Genomic DNA, 27,517 nt, shown 5'->3' with positions numbered 1-27,517 from the left:
ATTACAGTCTAATGTCATGTCCTTGCTCTGCTTAAGTAAAAGCCAGCGTCACCGGATCCATTTTCTTTTCCCCTGGAGCCTGCCTTTCCTAATTAAAGGAGATAGTGATGGCACTTAGATTTCATCTAATCTGGCTTTAGGTAATTATGGTTCATTGTAGCAATTACAAGTTACATTTACAATGAACGATAAAGGGAAAAACCTTTCAAATTCAGTTTATTAGGCTTTGAAAACCTGCTACAGAATGAGCAGTCAAGATATATTTACTGGGCAAACAGATTATTTTAGTGAAAATGTCAAATTACATCTAAGGAATTCACGTAATTCCTTGGGCCCTCTTTAACCTATAACTCTAAATCCATTTCCTCCACAATTCTCTTCTAATTTTTCCCCAGAATGACACTGCCATGAAAATGGAAACAAACAAAAAAGCTAGATTAGCTCAATTTTTTATCAGAGAAAATAAACTTTAAAACAAAGGTTATAATAAGTCTAGAAAGGGCATTATATAACTTTAAAGGGATCAATCCACTAAGAGGCTATAACTCTTGTTAACATTTATACACCCAATATAAGAGCACCTAAAAGCAGGGTGAGGCAAATGTAGGTTTACAATTGTGAGTAATCGAAACAGAGAGTTTATTCTTGTATTATTATTTATTTATCACTAGAGGCCCAGTGCATGAAATTCTTGCACTGGTAGGGTTCCTAGTAGCTTCCAGCTGCCAGCTGGGTACTTCCTCCCTTCCCCTGGTTGCCCCACCCGGCCCCCTGCCCCGTCCAAACTTCTGGACGAACTCCCAATAGGGGGGAAAATTTGCATACTACACTTTTATTATATAGGATTGTAATAATTTCCATATGTACAACTGTGAACCTATTTTTGCCCCACCCTGTATATAAAGCAAATAGTAAGAGACCTAAAGGGAGAAATAGCATTACAATGATGGCAGGGGACTCTAATACCCACTTACATCAATGCTAGATCATCCAGACAGAAAATCAATAAGGAAACATTGGCCTTAAATTACACCTTAGACCAGATGGGAAAGGGCTTGATTTCTAATATTAAAGGGACAGAAGCGAAATTAAGTTTGAGAGGTCACTAAACGCAAAGCTCCTGGAGTGACAGGAACATGCCTTATCCCATTAAACTCCAGCAATGCAGTAATGGTGGTAATTGTTTATAACGGCACATTGTGACTCCCATGGGACTCACTAGATAAGCAGATTATGTTAAAGGACACAAATAAGTGCCTTTAATAAAGGGCACATCCTTCAGAGCTTTTATTTGCTGGTGAAATTTCAGTCTTGCAGCAGGAAAATTATAACCAAAACACAAGAGTGGCAATACTGTTCACTCTTCTACTTTCAAAGAAATAACATAGTAAATCCTTCCATTTGAGGGTTTCAAGGAATTATTCCAAGGGACCTAAAAATGTTTCTTCAATAACTATCATTTTGTTTATAATAGTGTTAATAGTGTTGAGAATCATTCCTGACAGGCCTAATTCTGGTCCTACATGGAGGGTCACTAAATTGAAGTGTATGGCTCAGTCTTGACCATCCCATCCCTTTCTTTATGCTCACTGCTTCCCATGAATTATGGTCCCCAAGAGTAGGCATTAGTCACTCTATGCTCTCACATGCACCTTGCTGGATATTGGCCCACACTCTACTCTGGAAGACACTCCAGATTCCATAAAACCCCACCTCATCTAACTTAGGACACACTATGTAATATACCTAAATATGCAATTAAATCCCTGGGCTATATAATTTCATTTGAAAACAATGGATCTGAGACCTTTCAAACAAAGTGTGCCCTTCGTAAATGTGCCAGGAGCTGGTCCATGCTTGCTGTTTCAAGTGACCTGGCATATATGGCATACTGTTCTTAATATGTTTGCTCACCTTCTAGGCACTATGTGTTTTAACCAAGGCCTCTGAGAAAGGTTGTTTCCCCAGGTAGGGATTTTCCCCTGAAGTGAGGGAGGGAATAAAACCTCTTAACTAAGTGCCAGGCGGGTAATTAATCACTTTAACTATGAACAATCATGCTTAAGCTACATAATCTTTACTCCCTGGAATGGAGATAAGAAACGCCCTAACCTTGGGAATAGAGATTTATAGGATTGGAATCAACTGGTATAAATACAGATGTAACAAGACAGAACTTAGAAGACAGAACTTAGAAGACAGAACCTACACAGAACCTAGAGACAGAAGAACTTTGCTGGAGAGAACATGGCAAAAGATCCTGGACTGAACCTGACTACAGAAATGGGCAAGAGAACCTGACTAGAACCTGGTGACAGAACCTGGCTGGAGAACCTGGAGAACCTAGCAAGAGAACATGGACACAGAACCTGGCTGGAGATCCTAACCAGAACTTCGCTGGAGATCCTGGCTAGGCTGCTGATCAACTGAACGCTGTCTCCATGTCATTCCTTCTTTGCCGACTCCGTCCACACCTTTGGGGACCCCTGGACCTGCTGGGGTTGGACCCCGGCATAAATGCTGTAGAAATAAGTGGGTCACACACATAAATGATTGCCTGCTACAATGTAGAATGGTGAAGGAGAGCGGTCCTGGCAATGCTGAGGTACAGCAACGCTCCCAGGAGGGTTTCTTTGAAAATGTGTGGGCTGCTTCTCGCTCTGCAGAAGGTCAGGATTTAACTTGCCAGCCTTCCATTTCAGGCTAGTTTGAAGCATGTTCCTTATAGTTCTCCCCTCCCTGATATGACGAAATTTAGCCCGTAGAGCAGATTTCCACGAGAAAGAGACATCTGTAGTTCTACCATTACACAGGCGTCACCTCAGCATTCCTTTCTACCTACCCAACACTTTTTGAAAAAGGGACTCATTTAATCTCCTTTTTAATGTGACCCAATATGTTTTCACAAATGGGAGATTTTCTCAAATGTGGCATTCATAACAGCCCGCGTGGGTTTATGTGGCATGAGTAAATCAAACAGGGAACCTCACTATTTTGAAAGTCTGATTTAACAGGGCCATTTTAAAGCACTGTGAACAGCAAGAGCAAATACAGACAAGCCAACCACGGAATTTTTAAAGCTGGTCCAACTGAACCGCATGTTTATACACACAGACAACCTCAATCACCTGAAAAGCTCCGAAGTTAATTATATTCCATGTTTTTAGGGATTTCATTAGAGATTTGTAAAGACAAGAATTACTCTTTGGCTCACAAAAGGAAGTATCTGTGACTAGCGGAAATGTGCCTGCGTGGCCCAGCTCCTTCGTTCACACTCTTACTCACTACATCACCAACCCCCAAATCCCTGAGAGCATGTTCAGGCCAGTACTAGACATAATTGTTTGATTAATTTCCTAAGAAGCTTGATTCACTGACAGTAATTTGAGCCAGTCTACACCTAGTTTTCTGTTTAAGCACCCAAAGGCAGTTGTGTATCATAGTAGAATACTTAGCTTGGAATCTGCATTTAAACAGCTTTGACAAAGATGTATTCCACCAAAATGGATTCACCTTCTACTCCAGTCCTCTAATTTGGTGACTTTGATAGTTGATACTGTAGTCTTTGTGTTTCCGGGATTTAGTCTTCTGACGAAGTACTCCAGGATACCTGAGAATCCCAAAGGGTTAACCAAGACAACATGCTCACTCCAGGAAACAGCAACTTCCCAGCTGCTTCAGAAATAAGATAAACTCATTTTTAAAAATATTCATTGATTTTAGAGAGAAAGGAAGCGAGAGGGAGAAACATCAATGCAAGAAACATTGATCTGTTGCCTCCTGCACACACCCTGACTGACCAAGATGGAACCTGCAACCTGGGCATGTGCCCTTACTACGAATTGAACCAGTGGCCTTTCAGTGCAGGGGATGACAATCACCTGAGCCACACCGGCCAGAGCAAGAGAAATTCTTTTATACCTTCAGCCAGCTTTGAAACTTCATGGTTTATATAAAGGGAAGAATTGGTTCCTGAGCAAGCAAGGGGTCTCTTTGCTGTCGGTAGAGCTGGATAGAAGCTCCACTAGATAGAAGGACATCTATAACCAAGATGAGCTTTGAGAGGACGCACAGATCTACTGTTTTCTCAAATCCACAAAAACACTCATCAAAAGAAAGAAACTTTTTTCCGAAAAAATCAAGTACAGATTAAAAGAATAAATAATTTACTTGATGAAGAGGAAGGAAAGAAAAATCTACCCCAGGAATATCTAATATATGAAGAGAGTCTCTTTCCCACATTTCAGGTATTAGCTTCAATGAAGCAGAAAGCCAGGGCATGAGATCTTTAAACAGTGTCCACTTCTAACAATCCATAATTCTATATGCAAACATGATGGAATAATTGACTTGATAATAGCATGAACAAATTTTTTTTGCATTTATGTAAGCAAATATTTTTAAAAGCTTACTAAATGTTTAGTTCTGCGTATCTTAGATGACATAATGCATTTTCAGTGGTCTGTATAAAAATTCTCTTTCCGAGTCTATTCCCTGAGAGTCTCTATACTTACATTCTGCTTCAGTTTTATCACTTTGAATATATGAGTGATTTTGTCACCTCACTGCCTTGAAACACCATTTCTCTTATTGGTTTTCAGCTCAGGATTTAAAGTCAAAAAGATCTAAAGTTGAACACTGTACCAAATATTTACTACCTATGTGACTTATGGCAAAATTTTAACGTCTACAAGCTCCAGTTTCCCTACCTGTAAATGACGATAATAATAGTATTTTTCTAATAAGGTTACTATAAAGAGAAAATGAGAAAATGAATGTAAAGCACTTACAATGCAGGGATTAAAGTAAATGCAAAAGAAATCGTACTATTCTTATAAAGTAAAAGCATGTTTGTATGTTTTCATAAAGTATTAGTTCCTGCCTTTATGGAGGTGATATCCCCTTGGGAGAGACAGGCAATAGATAACAATTTCAGGTAGTGGTAAGTGCTAGGCAGTAAAATAAGATGGGATAAAGACGTCAGTGTGAGAGCGTTGTGTGGGGAGGTTGTGCTAGAGGAAGTTGGCTCTGCAAGGGCAACATCTGTGGAGAGATCCAACTGGCACGAAGGGGTCAGCCACCCTGACATCTGGGGTCAAAGCACAAAAGGCAGCAGGAAGAGAGGCCCAGAGGCCCCCAGGAGGCAATGTCTTCGGGGTAAAGAGCCAAGGTGTCCTCAGTGGAGTCAGAGGAGAGAAAGGACATATCTCAGAGGAAGCAGGCTGCCCTTTTCGGCCAGGATAAGAACTTTTTGTTTTACTTGGCTTCAGAAAGCCAAGGACCAATTTTGAGCAAAAGCAAGATTTGATCTAATTTGCTTTTGAAAAATCACTCCAGTGGCTTCCTTCAGTGACTCGATTACAGAAGATAAAACTATGTTTTTTGTTTTCTTTCTTTCTAACTTTCCTGGGCTTTTATGCCCCTTTTCCCAAGCACCTATTTTCTTTCCAAAGAGATACCTGTTTCTGCCTCAAAACACTTTCAAAAGAAAATAAATTCATATTTCTGATGAGAAAATAAGCAGAGCTTCATCTTGGGATGAAATGGAATATTTTGCAATTAAATATTTTATATATATATATATATATATATATATATATATATATATATATATACACACACACATATATATGTGTATATATATGAAAGCTTAAGCATCCATTACGAAAGAACGGCAGGAATGACTGGTCGACCAGTCACTATGACATGCACTGACCACCAAGGGGCAGATGCTAAATGCAGGAGTTGCCCCCTGGTGGTCAGTGCGTACCCACAGCCAACCTCCTGCGGCCAGCTGGCAGCATCAGCATCCGGCCTGGCAACCATCACCTTCTCTCCCCACCCTGCCAGGGCCTTCGGGCTCCAGGCTGAGTCAGGGATCAGGGAGTGGGTGGCAGAAGACGCAGCCCCTTTCCCAAGGGAGCAAGGGCCAGCTCCCTCCTTGGGGCCAGCGGCCAACCTCCCATGTCCTGTTCCTCCCCCTGGCAGGCCCTGATTGGCCTATCTCTGATTGGCCCTGATTGCTGGCCAGGCCTAGGGACCCCACCCATGCATGAATTCGTGCACCGGGCCTTTAGTTTTTAAATAAAAGTGATCATCTTAGTTATGCCCATAAAGTTTTTAAATATGTTTTTTTCATATTCTCATCAATATGTATCCGTTTGTTCCAATATTCATACGAATGTATCGATTATGATGTTATTTGGAGCTAATTATTATAATCATATGTGTAAAAATATGTCCTCTAATCAAAATACTGCAAATTTAAAATTATTTTTAACATTATTGATTAAAGAATATGTTTAATGTATAATTTTTTTGTTTTGTTAATGCTCACCTGCAGATATTTTTTTTCCCATTGATTTTTGAGAGAGAGAGTAGAAGGAAGGGAGAGAGAGAGAGAAAGAGAGAGAAACATCAATGTGAGAGAGACACATTGACTGGTTGTCTCCTGCATGTGCCCCAACCAGGGCCGGGGATCAAGCCTGTATCCGAGGCCCTTGACTGGAATTGAACCCGCAACCCTTCAGTTTGCAGGCTGATGCTCTAACCATTTAGGCAAGCTGACCAGAGCTATAATTTTTTATTATCTGGTTCACAGCATTAGGTTGGGAGCCAGGGAGTCAATTCAACCATGCCAGCTGTGTGACAGCAAGTGAATCTCTTACCAATTTATGACCTGAGTCTTCTCATCTACAAAATGAGGATGTGAGCTAGAAAGTGAGAGGTTTTTCTCCATGAATGCTATATCTAGATAAGTTGTCGACATTCAATTTGGAATTTATATAGCATGTTATTTATTCATTTAGTCTTTTCATTTAGTTTGACTATGTGTCCCTTAACTTATTGGTTTCTTCATTTTCGGATCTTCTTTTGTAGGTAGCACCTGACTAGCTCCATGTAGAGTGAAAATGAATTTCATAATGAATACTATTTGTTTATTGATCTTTATTACATTTCTCTGAAATTAGCCCTTCTTGACTTTTCTATATGGCAATATATCACTTTTAAATTCTCAGTAGAAAATTGCATCTTGAACAAGTCCCCAGGAAATGATATAATGCAGTATATCACCCTTAAATAAACAAAATTTCCCTAAACTTAAAAATGTCTTTACATGCTGTTCTATATACCCCAACCAAAGTGTTCCTTATTTCAAATTGCAACGGGGCTTGCATTTTAAAGAGTTAAAACGTATCCTAACTACTCGTACCATAACCACATATTGAACATCTAAATAACGCATCTTGGCATCTTGTGCCTAGAAAATACTGCTGATTTTTTTCTCCTGGAAATCTGGCCTTGATTTGCATTGAATTTCAATGACTTCCTTAAGCAAACACCTGGCAGGTCCTCAGGTCTGCCAGGTGGAAATACGGGTCCACAAACACAATGCTGTAAAAACAGTGCGCTCTACGGCAGCGTCAGAAAGGTTGAAGGTTGGCCATTGTCCAGACCTCAAGCTGTTCACACTGTGATTCCAGACAAGCAGGGCAGGCAAGTTACACTATTCCCCGGCTTGAGTGAAAGGCTTCAGCTCAGCTCCTGCTGAAAATTGATATTTGTACAGTGGAACAGTTTCATTGTCCTGATGAGTCATGCTCATGACTTGCGAGGCTCCTAACACACTGTGGTTTGGGACCTCTGCCAAGTCTCCCAGCCCCAAAAAGGCACTCCTCCAGAGCCACGTGGATGGTTCTAGAACTAGACTACGCTAAGCATGAAAAAGGAGAGCATGCCCCAACGTTTCTCTGCCCCCATCCTCAGAGCCTAGATTCAAGGATTTTTTTCATTTCCCTCTCTCTCTCCATTATACACCAACTACAAAAGTTGGAATGAGTCCAAAGAAAAGCAATAATTGGTAGTGGATTAAAAAAAACAACAAGAATTGAAAAGGCTGATAGCTCAACAGCAACAAAAAAGAGGAAATGAAGCAAAAGTGACTACATGTCTGGGAAATATTAAATGACGTAGACCAATAGGAAACTTAGATTATAAAAGCATGAATCAGTAGAAAAGGAAATGGACATATGAGCAGATTAGATTTAGGAGAATGTTTCTCAGCCATGACACACTGTGTTTCACGGTGTTACTAGGAAATTCAAAATGCTTTGTGGACATTTTTATACGGTGGAAAAATTATTTCTGTGGGAAATGAAGATACATTATATTACAATGTGAACATTTAGATGAGTAGGTTTGACAAAAAAAAAAAAAAAAGGAGAGAGAGTGAGAGAGAGATAAAGCTGGCTGTAAAGATGTCCAACTGGTGTTAAAGAAAAACAATGTATTTACAAGGAGAGCCAAGAAATTTGCTTTATGAGTATATGACAGAGCTAGAGCAGTAAAAAGTCTTTCTCAAAGGCATGGTTCAGAAAGTCGTCAAATAAATAATGTTGTTTCTATAAAGATGCTTTTCTAAAAATCTGTGTGATCTTATTATATGCAGAATATTTTCATTGTAAATGTTGCTGATTTGTTTTGAGCCCTTTAAATGTTCCAAATTTTCAACAACATTTTTGTAGTCAAACCTTAGCTCGACACAAAAGGTCTGTGAAGCAATGACCAAGAAGAGCGATTTAATTTGGAATGGGAGAGATAAGCAACAGTGGGCCTCCGTTTCCCATGCATCCCTCCGTGGACCAGGCCACGGAGACCTTTCCCAGAATTACGTACACTTACTGGAGCAAAAAAAGAAAAAAAAAGTTTGAGAAAAATCTGATTTAAAAACTGTTTCTAACATTGTGGTTAATCCGTGATTACCTGATTTTTAAAGACATCATTGAATGATTTAAAATGAAATGTAAAAAATCTATAGACTATATGTCCTGGGCATTATGCTAGTCATAAGAAATAGGAGTCTATAAACTCTATTCTTTTCCTTATTATTCAAAGATAATTTAATTTTGAATTTAGTTATATCACATGAGGTATTAAATTTATTGAAATTTAGCTGCTAACTCCTTATTTGAAGATCCACACCATAATTAACAGAGAAGCTTTGTAGAATAAAATAAATTTCTTTATGAAACAGATGAAGTCAGATGATGAAGGAAGTCTTATATCATCTACTCATGTAAGTATAAGGTTTTTTTAAAATCTAATTTTGAAATTTTTGCCTTAAGGAGAAGAGAAATGTGATTAACTGGCAAAATTGATCTATCCTATGTACAGATTGATCATATTTAATTGCTTAATTACATTATTTCCTGGAATATTTTAAATTATTAATATTATGAAACTCTTCATCTGAATGATGAAAGAGGGTTTTGTAATATTACTACTCCAAGTGATTTTTTACAAATGTTCAGTGCTTAATAATGCTTCAAGTAAGGAAAAAAAAAAAAAGAAAGAAACAGAGGGAAATGATAAACCATTCTGTTGAGAATTATACATGATCTAATTTGGATAATACAGTGACTAAGTCTTAATTTATTCCAACATTCACTTGTATATTAGAATGTACAGCTGGTTAATTTAATAATGTCTATTATAATCCATTTGCTTCTTGGTTATAGTTTTGTCTGCCTAGTGTTCATCATGTGAAACTATGGAAATCTTTAGTACTTAACTAATACAACATAAAAACCATTGCCCAGTGTTTCCTTCTTTATAGAAAAAATTGTTCTTAGTATGTGGATTCTTCTGATAGGACTGCAACTCTAAATAAATTAGATGATCATTTTAGGTTTCCCCAAATGCATTTTCCAAGAACATATAATTAAGCAAAGTATACATTCTGATTCTATAATTCTAGTTCTAAAACTATGCTCTTATTTTCTTGAACTGTTTTAGTTGTAAAATAAAGTCAAGACAAGCTACTTTTTCTTTTCTGTTCTTTTCTTTTCTTTCTTTTTTTTTGCCTTTATTGCCCCAAATGGTTCCTTTTTCTTTACTTTTCCCAGGTTCCGTTTGAAATACTGGCACTTTCAATACTTTTTAACTCTTGGAGGATAAAGTCCTATATGCTGGAAAGCATACACAGAGTAATTAAAAATGATTATTTGGGAAAGGGCTATAAGGTATACAGAACCAACGAAGCCAGTTCACTGGATTAGCAATGAAAGCACTGTGCTATAATCCTACTGGTCCAAGTTAGTAATGCGATACTACTTTGAAATCTATAGCTCATTAGAAAGTGCGTATGAGACCTTCAGAGATATGACCACTGACCTATAAGCTCGTGTCTGATTTATTGCACCAATAAAACCATGGTGTCTATAAGAACAATCACTAAATAATGTAAAGTGTGGTGGCATTGCTAATCTACAAAGCAAGTTAATATATATCTATAGTAGACAACAGGTTAATAACTTTATAAAAACCAATAAATAGAAAATTGGTCAAACATTACGATAGTAGAACTACAAATAGTGAATAAGCATATGCCATGATATTAAATGTTACTAGTAATGAAAGAATTGCAAGCTACTTGGGAAAGAGAGGAGAAGTTTAGTAAATTAAAAGGGCAAAACATTCTCTCATGGGCCTAAGCAGATGGAACATGTGTCTTTCTATACCATGTTACATTACTAATGGAAATATTTTTTTCCTGTTCTTACAGGAATGAAATCATTGCCTCAATTCTTCCTTTTGTTGTGACTGTGAAGATGTGTTCTTTAACAATAAATATAACTTAGAAATAAATAAAGTGAGTTGGAAACTTTTAATTTGACATTTCTCTTCTTTAGTTTTTGAGGATTCTTCTTAGTATGTTATGTTTTATTTATCTGGCAATAAAGAAAAGAAATATAAAATTTCTAAATGAAAGTAATTGATAAATTTCTAAAAATGATTAAAGCATCTTAACATATAGAAACTTTTTTAAAAAAGAAAGATTATTCAGTAGAGTCTATATCTACACAAGAAAACTAACAGGCTAGTATTTCCATTTATTTTTATTATTTATTTTGCCATATATAAACTTCTCTGAGAAATCACAAAATGACACCTTAGATGTCACCTAGTTCAACCCATTTTCACTCAAATATGAGAGCTGAAGACTTGAAAACTAGACAACTTGCCTGAATCATATAACCAGTTCATAATAGGTTTGGCACTACAACACCCTGGTTTTCCACTAACTTGATTGGTTATATCCTTCAAACCCAACTTGATTGGATTGACAAATTGGATTGAAATGAGGTACAATTCTATGTGTTTTTCCACGTTTCTTCCAAGGGTCTAATGTTTCTGGACAGCTTTGCTCCCCTCCAGTCACTTTCTCAAGGACATCTCAACAACACATCCTTCCTTCCTTCTTAAGGTGAGAGTGGGTGTAGGGAGCAGCTATAGGGTTAAGCCTGGGACTGGCCTGTTGGCAAAGCCACAAACAAGTCCCAGCTTAGAGGGCACAGCCCTCTTAGCATAATTAGGCTTGACCTTATGATACTCCCTAGATCTTATCTGATAGCTAATGGGCCAAAACAAGTGAAACTCACAAGAACACTGTAACTATGGTGACCACTACCTTGTTTACCTCTGACTATAAAATAAAGCATCAGCTTGCCTAGGGATCTCTCTCTGTGGCCTCAGCCAGGCACAGGAAGATCCACCTAGACCAGGGGTGGGCAAACTTTTTGACTCGAGGGCCACAATGGGTTCTTAAACTGGACCGGAGGGCCAGAACAAAAGCATGGATGGAGTGTTTGTGTGAACTAATATAAATTCAAAGTAAACATCATTACATAAAAGGGTACTGTGTTGTTTTTTTTTTAGTTTTATTTATTTCAAATGGGCCGGATCCGGCCCACGGGCCGTAGTTTGCCCACGGCTGACCTAGACCCAGCTTACTCTCTATGTCTGTCTGTCTTTTCTACATCCTTCGTCGCCTCCGCAGCCGCCCCCGCCCCCGCCCCCTCCACCCCCACCCCCACCCCCGCCCCCTCAGGCTTGCCGAACCCTTGGCTGTGCTGGCACTGCACAAATGGGGCTATGTTACTTACTGTATATCACCTCCTTCTCTATGATGTCTTCTCTGAGATCTCTTTTTTTGTTTCCCAAGGAATTTTTAACCCCACTGGGCCTTTTAAAATGACATTGGGAATGGTGTAGAGGCAGGACTATAGCAAAGGGGAAGACAGTAAAGAAAGAAAATGAGTAACACTCAGATAAATGGGAGAAAATTCAGATACAATTACATTTGGAACCAATAAATCTAAGGCAATGGAAATATATCTGTCTGGATGTTCTTCTGGAAAATCAGGTCAAACAACTTAGTCCATTAAATTGCAATAATGTATTCAATGTTTTGCTTGCTAAGGAAGTAAAGAAGGAATTTTAATGGCAAATATATGGCTAATCACTCACCCTTTTCCAGAACACTTCATAATCATGTTTTTAATCCCACAGCTTTAGTGAAACTATTTCTTCTAAACAAATCCATCATATTGGGGGAAGAGGTTTCAACATACTGGTATAAATTTGGGGAAGACACAAATATTCAGTCTGTAGCACCTTGTTAATACTTATCCTCTCCCTTTCATAAAGAATTATTTATGAATTAAACTATGATAAATCTTGTAGAATTACTGGGTCATAGGATAAGTATATGTTTAGTTTTATGGTAAATTGTTGGGATTTTTTATGAAGTAGTTATACCCGTTTACATTACCAAGAAGTATGTATTAGAATTCAACTTGCTCAACTTCCCCACCAACATTTGATATTATCAGTCTTTAGAATTCTAGACATTCTGATGGTTGTGTAGAGGTTTTTAATCTGCATTTTATTGACAACTAATGATGCACATACCCTTTTCTTGTGCTTATTTGTCATTCATATGTCTTCTTTGCCTATTTGTTATTTGATTGTTTGACCTTCTTAATCTCAAGTCATGGAAGTTAGTAGTACAATGTGAATACCAGTCTTTCATTATCATATATATGTTCTAAACATGTTTTCTCCCATACTTAAATTTGATGGTTCATGCATGTCTTTTGATGAAAGGTTGTAAAGTTTGATAAATTGATAATTTTCAATTAGTTTTTTATAGTTGTTTTTTCATAATCTAAGAAACCCTTGCCTATGCTCAACTCACAAAAATATTCCCCTACGATTTCTTTACAAGCCCAGTGATTAAGGCTTTAACAGGTAGGCCTAACAGCCCTCTCCAATTAACTATCAAGTATGGGTTCGAGAGTAGGGACATCAGAGCTGTTATGTTAGGAAGGGTCAGTCCAATAGAAACGTACATGGCTATTGAAGCAGAACTTGATTGTCAGTTTTTGAAATTGAAAAACATACAGACCTGTTAAATATCTAGGAGGAAACATTCAATTATAGTATCTAACATGTCCAGAAAAGTAGATATGTATTTGAAAAGTTGTATTTTTTATTGAACTTAATCCTAGTTTACTTTCACAGCCTTCAGAAGAATTAAAGTCATGATACAACTCCCTTGCCACATTTTATTGTCTTAACTGCTTATATATTTTAGACCTGAAAGAATATAATTATTTAAAGTTTAGCTAATGATGGCATTTCAGGCTTATAGGCCTTAGAGATGGAATACATTCAAATGATCCATGTAAAGCCTCTAATTGTGAAGCTGAAAAAATTGCCAACTTCTGTATATCAGACATTCCCTTGGTATAATGTTGAATAATGACATGAGATAATATTGCATGTGAAAAAACACACTGCAAATTGTGCTATAGATATGGGTGATATTATTGATGATAATATTTACTCCTTGTCATTTGGAAGGCCTGAAGGAATTGGAGGTAGGTAAGGTAGGTTTTGATGAAGGGAATGATGAAGGAAAATTCTGGGTCCTACCAAATGAATGAGATGGGCAACAGTATTTTTCATGTAGCAGCATAAGATTCCAGCACCTATACCATGAGCAAAACAAGGCAGAAGGAATGCCAACACACACAGTGTTTCCTTCACAATACCTTTTCAAAGCTAATCTCAGCAGAAATAATCTGGCTGCTTTGTATTTCGAGGGAAATGGCATAAAAACAACAATCGTAATTCTCGCTAACCAGGAAGGTGCCAAAATTTGACGTGTTTTATTTTTTTGTAATTTGATTATAATAGAATTTTTAAATAAACAACTGCATTTCTAAGTTCTTATTTTAACTTTTACTTAACAATCTCTCAAATGAGTATTATAAACAAAAAACAAATGATTATACACTCTGAGTTCCCACTGCTGCATTTTAATGAACATAAAGAGTAAGCATTATATCTAGATTCTAAAATACTTTATTGATCTTATGGTCTGAGGGAAACAAAGATGATAGTTTTCCCAAAAGCCTTCATGTTTGCTTCAAGTTCATTGGCAGTTATTTATCACTGATTTTCTTCCTTCATTTCCCCTATGAATTTAAAGGGATTGTTCTTAAAATAATAACATAAATGCTCTCTAGAGCACAGGGTCTGAGAGGTTTTGCGGATCATGCATGACTCACGGTAACAATTAGAGGTCAGCATATTGTGTCCCCACAACCTGCACAAGTTCATCCACAGACGCCATTTGGAGAAATGCTGGCACAGACTGCACAGTTTCTGAAGTGTGGGAGAGCCTGTGCCATAGAGCCTTGTCGAGTTGTAATTTCATAATATCTCTTAGTCACCCATAAAATTGGAAGCAAGCAATTACATAACAAATATCATACATCACAGAACAAGATGGATAATCGTGTCAAACACATTGACTAATTCTCTAAATTAACTCTTTCATATGAAGAGGGAAGCATTGCATCAACTAATGAGGCATAGGCAAATAAGACTGTTACATGAAGTTAAGGGAAAGGAGGTGGTGGGGGGAGGGGGGAATGTGGTAGAAGTCCCAGCCACAACCCACAGACAGAACAGTATCAGAATAATCTGTTAATAAAATAACAGACTTCAAATCAGAGGCACCATCTTAAAAATGTATACGAGTCACACCCTACTCATACTGTATGTCTCATAATAATGACTAATTTCTATGACTAACATTAAGATTTTTAAAGACATTCAAATATAGAAAAAACTTTGTTGAAATGTAAAATGCAGAAGTAACTAAACTGGGTTAGAAAATCTTGTTGTGAGGCAGAGAGGCTAGACAAAGCAGAAAGTGGAACTAGAAGGGAAAATAGAACTATCCAGCACAAAATCCTTGAAAAATTTTGAGTCAACTTATCTTTTCTTCTTTCCTCCTATGATGGCGAATCTTTTGAGCTCAGCGTGTCAGCATTTTGAAAAACCCTAACTTAACTCTGGTGCCGTGTCACATATAGAAATTTTTTTGATATTTGCAACCATAGTAAAACACTTATATTTTTGATATTTATTTTACATATTTAAATGCCACTTAACAAAGAAAAATCAACCAAAAAAATGAGTTCGCGTGTCACCTCTGACAAGCGTGTCATAGGTTCGCCATCACTGTCCTATCCTTTCTCTACACATTGCATATGATCAGACACCCAGGAACACTAGCTGCCACTCAAGGCACCATACATGGGGCATCCCCAAAAATGTATACACACATTTTGAATAATTATAAAGGTAGTGTTTATTAAAATACATTTCATTTTCAAAATTGAGCTATTAGCCTGGCTGGCATAACTCAGTGATTAAGCATCAACCAAGGAGGTCACGGTTCAATTCCTGGTCAGGGCACATGCTCGGTTTGCAGGCTTGATCCCCCAGTGCGGGGGAATGCAAGAGGCTGCCTATCAATGATTCTCTCTCATCACTGATGTTTCTATCTCTCCCTCTCTCTTCTTTCCTCTCTGAAATCAATAAAAATATATATTTTAAAAATTGAGCTATCAGCTGTTACAGTGTGTATACATTTTGGGGGGACACCTTGTATGTTCTGTCATCATGTTTGCTCATAGAATTCCCCTACTGAAATATTTATTATCCTTACCACCTTCTCCATCTGCAAAATTCTAACTCATCTTCAGGCCATCCATGAAACGTTCTATGATCCTCTCAGGCAGAAATCTCCCCTGCATTGCAACTCCCAAGGCCCTGAGTTTATCGTTCTATAATAGCATCCATCAAAACTTATCTGATATTATAGACAGGCATCTGTCTTCTCTGTTTAATTGCAAGATTCCTCAGGGCATGGATGAAGTTATATTCACCGTTTGTAAGCCCTATGCATTTCACAACAATGTGCACACATTCAGATAAATATCTATTGGTTAAGCTGAAAATGATTTTAGTATTGAGATGAATCTTAGAGTCATCCAGTCCAATCTTCCCATTTCACAGAAGCAAAAACTGAGGCCCGGAAAACTTCAGGCAAATAGACAATCAATGACAAAATATGATTAAGATATAGATATTTATTTGCCCATGCTTGTCTTTTTCCTATTTTACAACTATGAAATAAAGCATCATTCTCATAAAGTTCATAATAACAGCTCCAAAGTCTTCTGAAGAGAAGAAAAAATAAATGTGAATGAGTTGGGAATATGTGAGTAAAAATTCTTCTAAGATACTTGCAGGCTGAGAGATTTTTGAAAAGTATTTGAGAAAATATTTTGAGCTGTATTGATTCCACAATGTTTGAGAAGCAGCTTGTGATATTTAACAGCCCCAAAGGCAGCTGGTCCTCCCATTCCAACTTGGTAACAGTATGTTAGGAGATAAATAGATAAAATTATTTGCTATAATTATAAAATAAATACAACTGAATGGTTTATGCTGTCAGTCTGGAAAAATTCAGAAGCATGTAATGCTCGTGATAGATTTTGTCCAACAAAATGTTAAAACTGAAATCAAGCAATCTGTATAATTTTTTTAAAAAGTCAGTTTTTTAATCTCTATTATCAGCAAAAATCAAGCTTCTTGTGTGTCTAGAACTACGTTTACATATTTCTCTTATTCGCCTTTTATATTAAACTTGTCTTATTCTTGCATTAGTGACTACGATACCTTCTCAATGCCATGTTTTTGCTTGGGAAAACAAGAAAAATGAAAACCTAAAAATGTTAATGAACTTCTGTTTTTGGACTGTTGTAGTTAAGGAAGTTCTCAAGAATACCCTCAGGTCCAATAATTCTCTGTCTAGAAAGACTTTGAGGACTCAGCAAAAGTGTTGATTTACAGTTATGGATTATTACAGTGAAAGAATACAGGTTAAAATTCACAACCGGAAGAGACACACAGCGCTGGCGGGGGGGGGGGGGGGGGGGGCGGGGGGGAGGATGGTGCAGGAGAGAGCAGGCATGAAGCCACCAGCGATCTTCTCCCAGTGTAGTTGTGTGGACAGCACTGATTCCTCCAGCAATGACGTGTGACAACATGCATGGAATATTGCCAACCACAGCTGCTCACTAGGCATCAGTGTCCAGGCTTTTCATTAGAAGTCAGTGAGATAGACATGGCTGATCTTAGTTCCCCGCCCCTCCACAGGCCAAGCTGATACCACATGACCTAAGACCCCAACATACATCACATTTTCAGCATAGACTAAGTGCAGGGCCTGTAGACCCCAGGGAAAGAAAGAGACTCGCTGGTTAGGCTGTTCCTTCAGTCAGGGCCTGCCTAGGGCCTACCTCCTAGGAGCTGAGGGCAAGGACCAAACCTTTAGGCAATGACTACATGAATGCCTTTTGTAAGTTTTAAATAAAAATTCTAAGGGATCAGGGGCTCTAGCCTATTGTTTCTGCCCTACACCTGAGGTTTCCAACCCAAGCTTCCAAACTTGCTCGGTTCATGGAGCATTGTGTCTTAGTTATCTTTCATGGAGCCCTTTAGGCCAAAAGAAATTCCCAACAACTTAACGGTAGTCATTTGCATGGTGTCCAACATGTGATTCCCTGACGAATTTTAAATACCCCATGGTGCCCCTGGAGTTTGCTGCTGTGCCTCAGGGTACCGTAGCACATGATTTGAGAACCACAGTTCTATATAATGCTTAAGTCACTATAGAAGACCTTCTTTCATTTTTCCCTTTAAAAATGTTTTATTGAGAACTAAATTTGTGCGGGAGGCTAGGAACTGGATGTTCGTATACAAGTAAGATATGCTCTCACAGTTCAATGTTTAATAGATATCATAAAGTTAATAGTAAAGAAGTGAAATTTGGGGAAAAGATTATTTTCTCCATTGAACAAATAAATAAACTGAATTTTCCTGAGCTGTCACAGGATCTGAAAGACAGTCAGGAAATGTTTGTTGAATTGAATTGTAACAACTAGAAGGACTTGCTTACCTTAACTGTCACGAGTGTGCATGCAAATAACACCTATCAACAAAAGCCTATTTCTCTGTTCGTTAGAATAAAACCTTAACTCTTTTAGAAAATCTTTTCTCTCTTCTGCATGTTGTTATAAAAGCAACATAGCATTTTAGAAATTTTAGGAAGTAGAGAGGACAATCATCACCACATCACCATCCTTATATAACAACCACTCTTGTTTATTTTGCCCAGAAGGAAGGGTCTTTATTGGGGAGTGGGAGCAGCTGAGTGGGTGAGCTGGTTCCTCTAACAGTCAAGGCCTGAGGGAGAGGATTGGGCAGGGGTTGGGGATGAATTGCAGTTAAATGGAGAAGGGCTGGGCAGTTTCAATGGCTGAGTTTTTGCAGAGGTGTTTCCCAAAGGGGAATAACTGTTTGGGGGAATTGCAGAAACTGGTCAGTTTCACAAAGTAAAGTTCAAGGATGGGCTGGTCAATTTCATCTTTTACTGCAAGCATGCCAAACTTGTGGCCCAGCCAATATAATGGTATGTAAGAAACGTTTTAATAAAAATTTTGTAACTTAACTTTTACAATATCTTGTTATACATAATTTATATACTGGTATATAAAAGCCTAAGCCACCAGCCGACTGGCCAACTGTTTGCCCATCCGACCGGTAGCTATGATGTGCACTGACCACCAGGGGACAGACGCTCGACGTCGGAACTTCCGAGCTTCAGTGACTTGGAAGCAGTGGTTCTTGGGTGATGCACCCGGAACCAGACAGGAGGGAGCCCGATTCTGGGGTGTGTCACCTGAGAACCGCCCTCTCAGCAACCCAGGACCCCTTGGGGATGTCGGAGAGCCGGTTTCGGCCGGATCCCTGCGGGCCAGGCCGAGGGACTGCACCAGTGCACGAATCTGTGCACCAGGCCTCTAGTTATTAATAACAAACTACAATGTTCGCTAATGACTGATTACTATAATTGTGTTGCATTCATTTCCCTTACATGCAGGTACACCATTTCTCTCCACTAATACAACCCACATAAACTTAAACCTTGTTTATTTGGCCTGTGTTAGCCTTTGAGTTTGATGTGCTTGCTCTATGGCTCCTCTACAGGACTTCTGATCTGGAGGGCATCCCTGGATGCCTCTGTGGGGTCCCCTGACGGCTTGTTACTTCTGGCCTGGGGTCCCAGCCTGCTCTAACCTCAGGCTTCTGCTCCTCTTGCTCCAGGCAGTCTCCGAGGCCTTTCTGTGAGGAGCCTGCTTTTTCCATCACCCCTGATGGCTGCAGGCGGGGAGCAGCAGGGAAGGGGGGCACTCAGCAGAATAACCACTACTACTTTTGTCTTTATTTTATCATGCACATGCTACACTGTTGTAATCGTGGTACCCATTACATGTCCCTTGCCTTTCTCACTTAGCATAGTTTTGTAAGCACTTCTTGTTTTAAATGAATTTTCTCTAAATGAGCTTTTCCTTCTTCCCTCATTTGGAAGAGATTTACTTTCCCTTTTGCTAAGAAAATCTACTCTTTTCAGAACTAAAACTGTTGTCAGGTACACGTACCTCGATGCTTGATTAACCTTTAGTTTGGACAAAATGAATTACCCAGCAAGGATGATGCTGAGGGTGAGGGTCCCAGAGGAGATTTATCTTGCTCTTGTTTACCCAACCAGGAGGCATTCCAGCCTCCAGACAGGAGAAGCCAGCGGGCTGTAAATTTCTCTGGCTCCTGTAAACAAAGCCTGTCAGGAGGCAGCGGGGACTTGACACCCCCTTCAGAAGGGCGGCTGGGGAACAGAGAGCAAAGGCCTCTCTCTTTATGGGACTATGTGCTGGGGCAGAGGAGACTGGGGATTTCTAGATGCAGAGATAGGGCTAACATCTTTCTAGTAAACAAAAACCACAGCGGTGGAAACTTTGAGTTGCCTTTAAACAGCAAGGGCTCGGGGATTCCTTCAGTGAGGAGGGAAGTGGCCTCTCAGGTTAGGAGGGGCTGGTGTTGCATTTAGTGAACCTCTTCTTGCCTTAATTCAGAGGTTCCACAGTGGGGGCTGAGAGATGGATTTCCTGGGCACAGGGTTCCTTTGGGAAGGAGTGTGGGGCCCTCGAGTAAATACACTTGTGTTTTGTAAGTGAGTGAGTGGCATCCTGGATGTGTACTTAGAGTATTAGCGATGACTGAGGTTAGCTCTGAACGTTTTTAAAGGACTACTGTCACTACAAGCGGTGAAGAGGAGTTCTTTTTTAAAAGGCGAGGAGGGGGATGCTGTCCCAACCATCACCTCAGGAATTAAGAGCCGTAATATATAGTGCTGCATTGCAAATATCCCAAGGGTCATCAACGGTTGATATTTGATTTTTCCCTTTTTATTTAAAAATGTGCTCATTAATTAAAAAGTAAGATATTATTGACAGCATTTTTTTTATTTTTCAAAAATCTTATAATGGTCTTACTCCCCAAGTCGTCTCTCTCGTACTCTCACTATTGATGGGATTATACATTGATGCTCAGTTTCTGTGACAAAGCTTCAATACTACATCAGCCCTTTGCTGCAGCAATTTTTAGGACTTTATGTTGTGGTCTGTTAGGAATGTATGTGTACAAGGTTTGCATGTTAATATTATACACATTAACATATTAAGTGTTCCATATTTTTAAAATCATAAATGATTACATTTTTAAATTAAACAGAATTGGCTAAATTATGGCACATCTATATAGTAAAATTCGTTATGGTCGCAAATCCTGATGCACAGATGTTTTAATGATATGAAAAATGTTCAGGATATATTACTAAGTTAAAAAACAAACAAAAGCATGCATAATACATATTTAATACACACAGATGCAGATGCTAGAATGAAATATATCACGTTAAAACTAGAGCCCGATGCACAAAATTCGTGCAAGAGTAGGCCTTCCTTCCCCCAGCTGCCGGCACCAACTTCCCTCTTGCACCCAGGATCCGGGCTTCCCTCACAGCCCCAGCTTTGTCCGGAAGGTCGTCTGGAAGGACCCCAGCTTTGTCCGGAAGGTCGTCTGGAAGGACGCCTGGTCTAATTAGCATATTATGCTTTTATTATTGTAGTTTCAATGGCTATTTTGAGTGGTGGGTAATAAAATTATTCCCTTCCCTTCCCTGCCTTTCTTTTTCTCTTTCTTCTTTTTTTTTTACCCTCTTCTTATCCCTGTTTTCTGTTTTCCAAGCTTTGGGGCTTTCATTTTATATTTTTCTTTTCTTTTTAACATTCTCTTATAAGAGTCTGCTATTTGGATTTTCCTTAGGGAAAAAGAAAGTGAAACAATTGTGTTCCTCTCTTTTCTATTTGATGCCCTTTCCCTTAATAATACGAAGGTCTCCCCCTCCCTGGCTGAGGAAGGGAGAAAATAGGAAAAGGAGGACCAACATTGCACGGTGCCTTTCAGAAGAAGACCTGGACAACACTTCCGCCCCGTCCATTCCTCTTCAGGAAATACACGTTTTAAATGACATCTATTTCTTTTTACCTGGTCTGATAGTTGACAAACTGGTAGAAATACAAGTCAGCTATTTGCTGTATAATTATTTCATGGTATTTAAACATCATGTATTTCTTCTCCACAACAGTTAAGAAACTAGTTTCACCTTCAATATGTAAAATTTAATGATTTATAGCTTTTCTGATACCTCATAACATTTTTCTAATAAGTTAATAAATCTAGGTTTTTTTCATTTTCTAATTAATGTCTGAATAACATTTTTCAAGAAAACCAAAACAAGTCTTATTTGAAGGCCAGGATAAGAAAAGTGCTAATAGAAAAGATAATGTTCATTAATGATTAAAAGCAGTTGCCTTCACCAATTCTCAAACTTGACATAGTCTCCTGATATTGAAGTCTTAGGGAAGGTGCATTGCTCATTGCAGGTTAAAAAATATTGAGAACTGAAACTGGTAGTGGCAATAGTGTTTATATTGTTCTAACAACTGAATATAGCCTGACATGAACGGATGTTCAGGAATATTAAGCTTGTGGTAGGTAAGTGAAATTTATGCCAGTGTTTATTTTCAAGCAATCCTTTTTAAAACGTGAATCCTACAATAGCTAAGATCTGGAAACAGCCCAAGTGCCCATCAGTAGCTGAGTAGATAAAAAAGCTGTGGTACATTTACACCATGGGATACGATGCAGGCATAAGAAAGAAGACCTCCTACCCTTTGAGATAGCATGGAGGGCCCCCGAGTGAAATAAGCCAGGCAGAGAAAGATAAGTGTCACATGATCTCATTCATATGTGGAATCTAATGAACAAAATAAACTGATGAACAAAATAGATCCAGAGACATAGAAGAATGGAACAGACTGAGGAACTGCTGAGGGAAGGCAGGAGTGGAGAGAGATTAACCAGGGAAGTTATATGCACCAGACAGTAGGGTGGGGAAGGCCTGGGAGGGTTGGGTGGGGGGTGGATGGTGGCCAGTGGGGGGCGGGGGACACCTGTAATACTTTCAACAATAAAGATAACTTTTTTAAAAAAAGTGAATCCTATCAGCACAATCATGATAGGTGCTTCATGCTTTTCTTTTCAGAGAAAATTGATGGTAGAACCAGTGTTTTCACTCTGCCTTTTAACTCATGTTCGTGCTCCAGGTGTCCCATGGATCCCAGATTGAACTCCAGGGGATGCTGGGCCCATGATTCGGGCAAGTCTGAGTCTGTCTGGGGGCTGGAGATATGGCATGCCATGCTTCTCTCTTCCCAAAGGCCAGATGAACTCTGTAGGAAGGAAGTCGTGGCAGTAATCAGGGCTGAGAGCTATGGGCCGCCTTCAGGAGTCCCAGCAGGAACTTCTAGTTGGTTCAGTGTCAAGGAGAGCCATTGCCAGAGAACTGAAACCTGAGGGATAAGGAACAAAATGGTAGACTTTGCAAGAACAAATTCTTGGAATACCTCTGACAAATGTGTGTGGGGGAGGGGTTTCCAAACCATGGGAAGACCTTGAGGGATTTGATTGCTGCTGACACTGTGGAGATACACTTCTTTGGATCCATGATGGTTACTCTGGTCTCACTCTCAGCCTCTGGTCACCTGGAAAACATTATTTTTATATCCCTTTTGAAAGAATAGTTTTTAGGTGGGGTACATAAAGGCACATAGGTGGGCTTCTTGCCCCTGTCTTTAAAACAATAAACACTAGAAGTATCATTTGGAGAAAACAGCAGCTACCAGGAAATTAATTAGCCAAGTTGGGGTGGGGTAGGGGTGGGGAGGGCCCTTGAATAGCATTTAATCTTCCAAATAAGAAATCTTCATTCTTGGGTCAGACTGATACATGAGGTGGCATTTAGACTGCTAAATTGGATTTATCCCTTTGGCATGCAACTGAGCATCATATGCACTCGATAGACATATTCTCTGGTGTTACACTGCTTTCTTAGTATTGCATAGCTAGTCACCTTTCTAGCATTCTATCTGATTTGGAAAATAGTTTAGAACAATCCAGTAACAACTTCAAGAAAAATAATTGTACACCCTTCACAGCTCCTTCCTATTACATGAATGTGTAAATTGAATGCTCTCTCAAGATGAAAAACACAAGGGCTGGCTTCCCCAAAATGTTTTCATTGGCTTTAGGGAACTAAAACACACCAGTCTGGGTGACTAATGCTTCCTGTAAAATAAAGACTGATCAACACATAATTAAATTCTGGCTCAAATATAATTGTTGTCTTGGAAACAGTTTTGGGAATAAATGTGGTTATGCTAATAAAACTCCTCATGATTCCCACCAGGGATCCAGTCCATGAATTAGGCCAGGCCATTTTACAACCCGGTGCTATCCATTTTGGAACATTTAAAGGGTTAAGTATAGTTCCTAAAAGAACACCGAAGAGGAGAAGAAAAAAAGTGATAAATCTTGTAAATTACTTATCAGCTCTCATAAGGATTCCAGCGCGTTTTCGTCTTATTTTGTGGGTTTCCAAGATTCTTTTTTACCCAGTTAGGCAGAAAGTTGTATATTGCGCATTTGGAACGGGTAATTCCTAGAGTTATTTCTCTGAACTCCTTGAGGGCTTTAAAACTGGATGGACCCCAGAGAAGCAAGAGAAACCAAACCCTGAGTGTTTTCCGTCCAGCGCTGAGTACCCAGTCCTTTAGTAGGAAGTTCTACTCAGTGCGTAGCCCAAAGGGCAGCTGCCTGCTCGGGGGTGTTTGGCTGGAGCCCAGTGTGAACTCCGGGCGCCGGAGCGCATCGCGGCTCAGATCACACCCACTCGGGGCGCGCGTGTGAGCGCGCGTGTGCCTGCGCGTGTACGTGTGGGGAGGTGTGCGCCAAGGGGTGGGGTCAGGGGCCGTGAGGAGGGCGCTAGGTGACTCGGGAGCCAGGGAGGTCGTGCGCTCCGCCTCGGTCCCCAGGACCCCGGCGGCTCGCCCGCGTGCAGGCTGCACCTCGCCGCGCGCGCGCCCGGGTGCCACAGGCCTCCAGGCCCCGGACCCCGCCCTCCGGCCGCCCGTCCCGCGTGGCCCGCCGCGGGGACCGGCGATGGCGCGGGGCTGACGCCGCCTCCTCCGGACCCCTCTGCCCCGCCCGGGGTGCGCGGCGGCCCCGGCGCCTCCCAGCCCTGCATGTGGGGCGGGCGCTCGCGCCGGGAGAGAGCGGCCCTCGGCGCCCCCGAGGCGGTGCCCGGCCGCGCGGGAGGACGAGGAGGAGGAGCGGCCCGGGCCCGGGCCCCCGCGCGCCGCGGCCCGGGAGCACGGGCTCCCCGGAGGGAGCTGCTGGCGTCCCCGGCCCGGAGGAAGGACCCGGAAGCAGAAGCGGAGCCGCGAGTGGAGCCCCGCCGCTGCCCCTGCTGCCCGCCGGCGCCGGGTGGGGGTCCCGGCGGCTGGATGGGCAGCGGCGGCGCGGGCCGCGGGCGGCGATGGGCGAGGAGCAGAGCACGGTGAGCGGCGGCGGGGCCCCGGAGGCGGGCGACCCCGCTGGCGGCGCCACGGGCTCCCCCGAGCCCCCGAGGCCGCGGGGGGACAGCGGCGGGGCGCCCGGGCCGCGCGCCGCCTCTGCGGATCCGAGCGGCGGCGGCTGCGGAAGCGACACGGGCGGCGCGGACACCAGCGCCCCGGAGCCCGCGGGGAGCTGGGGGGCCCCGGGCTGGACGGAGAGCCGAGCCCCCGGGCCGCCCGCAGGACTGGCGCTCACCGGGCCCCTCAATCCCCAGACTTTGCCACAGCAGCTGGAAGAGCAGGAGGCGGAAGCGGGGGACCGAAAGGAGGGAGGGCGTGAGCCGCCGGAGGCGCCCCCCGGAGAGGAGCCGAAGCCCGGGATCCGCGTCGGGACTCCGGACGCCCTGGTCCTGGAGGTGCTGGGCCAGCGGCGCCCGCCCCCCGCCCGGAGGCAAGTCTTCTGCTCCGTGTTCTGCGTGGAGAATGTCCTGCCCCCGGACCCCACGGCCGACCCCCTCTCGCCGCCCGCCTCGCCGCCTCGGGCCCCGCCGGTGATGGACGCTCCCGGCACCCCCTCCTCCTTCCCTAGCCCCCGGCTGTCCCTCCCCACGGACCGCCTGCCCCGCGATGGCGGCAGCATCGAGCTGGAGTTCTACCTGGCGCCCGAACCTTTCTCCGCGCCCAGCCTGTTGGGAGCTCCACCCTACTCTGGCCTGGGTGGGGTCGGGGATCCCTATGCGCCCCTCATGGTGCTGATGTGCCGGGTGTGCCTGGAAGACAAGCCGATCAAGCCCTTGCCCTGCTGCAAGAAGGCCGTGTGTGAGGAGTGCCTCAAAGTCTACCTGAGCTCCCAGGTAACTGCGCCCCGTCCCCTGCCCCGCGCCCCGCCAGCATCCCCAGTCACTGGCCAGCCAGGCCCCGCGCCCGCGCCCTGCTCGCCGGCAGAGGTGTTCCACACCCTTCCCACACCCTTCCCGGGAGCCTCTGACAGTTCCTTGCAAGTCAGTGGCTGAAATGTGATTATTCCAGTGTGTGTTTTCCTCACTGGTTAACCTGACTGGAACTTCACTCTGCTCTGAGCTTCGGGCATTGGTTGGCAGCCGCGGAAGGAACAGGGCACAGGGAATTGCCCTCTGCTTTGTTTGTCTTACTAGATTGCAAGCAAGAGCCTGCTCAAAGAGGAGGGCAACGAGAAGGCCCCTCGGGCCTGGGGTGGCGGAGACGAACACATTGAGAGCATAAAATCAGTATGGATGGACTCGGTGAACAGAAGGGCCCATGATAGGCTGATTTTAAAAAGTGGCAAATAATGCAGTGTAAACAGAGTAACAATACCAGGTAGTGCTTCCTGTTAAAATGTGCTCCCATTTATCTATTTCAGAAGGGCAGTTTGCTTATTCCTTGGCCCTTGCCCATTTTTTTCAGTTTTTCTTTTTCCACAGTCAAGTTGAAGTACTTTTCCTCACTGAACTCTCCAGCACAGGACTTTATTTATTTAAGAGGGAACAACACAGAAAGGGCAGAGCAAAGCTAAGAGGTTTAACAAAACAAGTGCTGATGAAACTTTCTTCCTTTGCTCCTTATTTGAAAGCTTGGTGTGTGTTTTTTGTTGGAAAGATTAGGAGGGCAACAGACCTGTTTTCCTTCACGGGTGCTGAATGCATTCTTCCAGCAGTTTTCAATGTTATGTTTCTGCCAGTGTCTTTTGCACAATCTGGAATGCCCTTTGATCTCTGTCTGACCGTCCTAGGCCTATTCATCTTTCAAGCCCTGGCTGTTCAGGTGCCAACTTTTCTGTGTAGCCTTCCCTGGCCCTCCAAGCCACTGTTTATAGACTTTCATAATACTGCTGTGTGTTTTACATCCACTGAAGTTACTCCTTATGTGTTGGTTTGTCTTGCTAGACGGTATGGACAGTGACTTACATTCCTTGTATCTGGTAGTTTCTGGTTGAGTCCCTTTCCTTTAATAGTGTTTAATAACATTGACTGAAGCGAACTGAACAGGATTTCACACAGCGCGGTGTGGCTCCTTTGTGTTTTGTGGCTAATCTCTGCTGTGTCTAGACGGAAAGTGTGTACTGTGCCCAACTGAAAATGCAAAGGGAAATGTAGACAGAATGGAATGTTACACAAACAGTAACTTGCCCAAGATTGTTGAGATTATCCAAATGTCTGTAAGAGACTATGGTGTTTCGCTCATGGTTTATCCACAAACAGATCTTAAAACAGGAGGATGTCTGCGGCTCATTGTGGCAGTTTCTGTGACATCACCGTCAAACAGAATTAAGCTGTCAAACAAATCTTTGTGCCATCCATGTGCAGTCATGTGATGGGATTCAGACATTTCCAGTGTATGGGCCCTGCTCCAGGGAAGTCACTGTGAGAGCAGATGTGTACACAACAATCCAAAGTAGCAAATAACGAGATGTAAACAGAGTGACAATACCAGGC

The 27,517-nt window shown here is 41.6% G+C and overlaps 1 protein-coding gene and 1 long non-coding RNA gene across 2 annotated transcripts in view; one reads left to right on the top strand and one right to left on the bottom strand.

Annotated features, from left to right (window-relative positions):
• Window positions 1-22,393: 22,393 nt before the first annotated feature.
• On the bottom strand, window positions 22,394-23,458 carry LOC308521337. The gene is made up of 2 exons (XR_013996162.1): window positions 23,123-23,458; window positions 22,394-23,021 (listed from the first exon to the last, which is right to left on the bottom strand). It is a non-coding gene; the product is annotated as an uncharacterized lncRNA (long non-coding RNA).
• Window positions 23,459-25,045: 1,587 nt separating this feature from the next.
• Window positions 25,046-27,517, top strand: part of RNF217 (ring finger protein 217) — a gene marked incomplete at its 5' end in the record, with an annotated part of 111,354 nt that continues 108,882 nt past the window's right edge. Inside the window, one exon of the mRNA XM_081094299.1 lies at window positions 25,046-25,918. Within this exon, the coding sequence (XP_080950425.1) occupies window positions 25,046-25,918 (873 nt within the window). The remainder of the gene's footprint in view (window positions 25,919-27,517) is intronic.

Source organism: Myotis nattereri (genome assembly GCF_964212035.1).
Source record: "Myotis nattereri genome assembly, chromosome: 6".
Lineage (NCBI taxonomy): Eukaryota > Metazoa > Chordata > Mammalia > Chiroptera > Vespertilionidae > Myotis > Myotis nattereri.
This window is presented reverse-complemented; position numbering and strand designations above follow the sequence as displayed.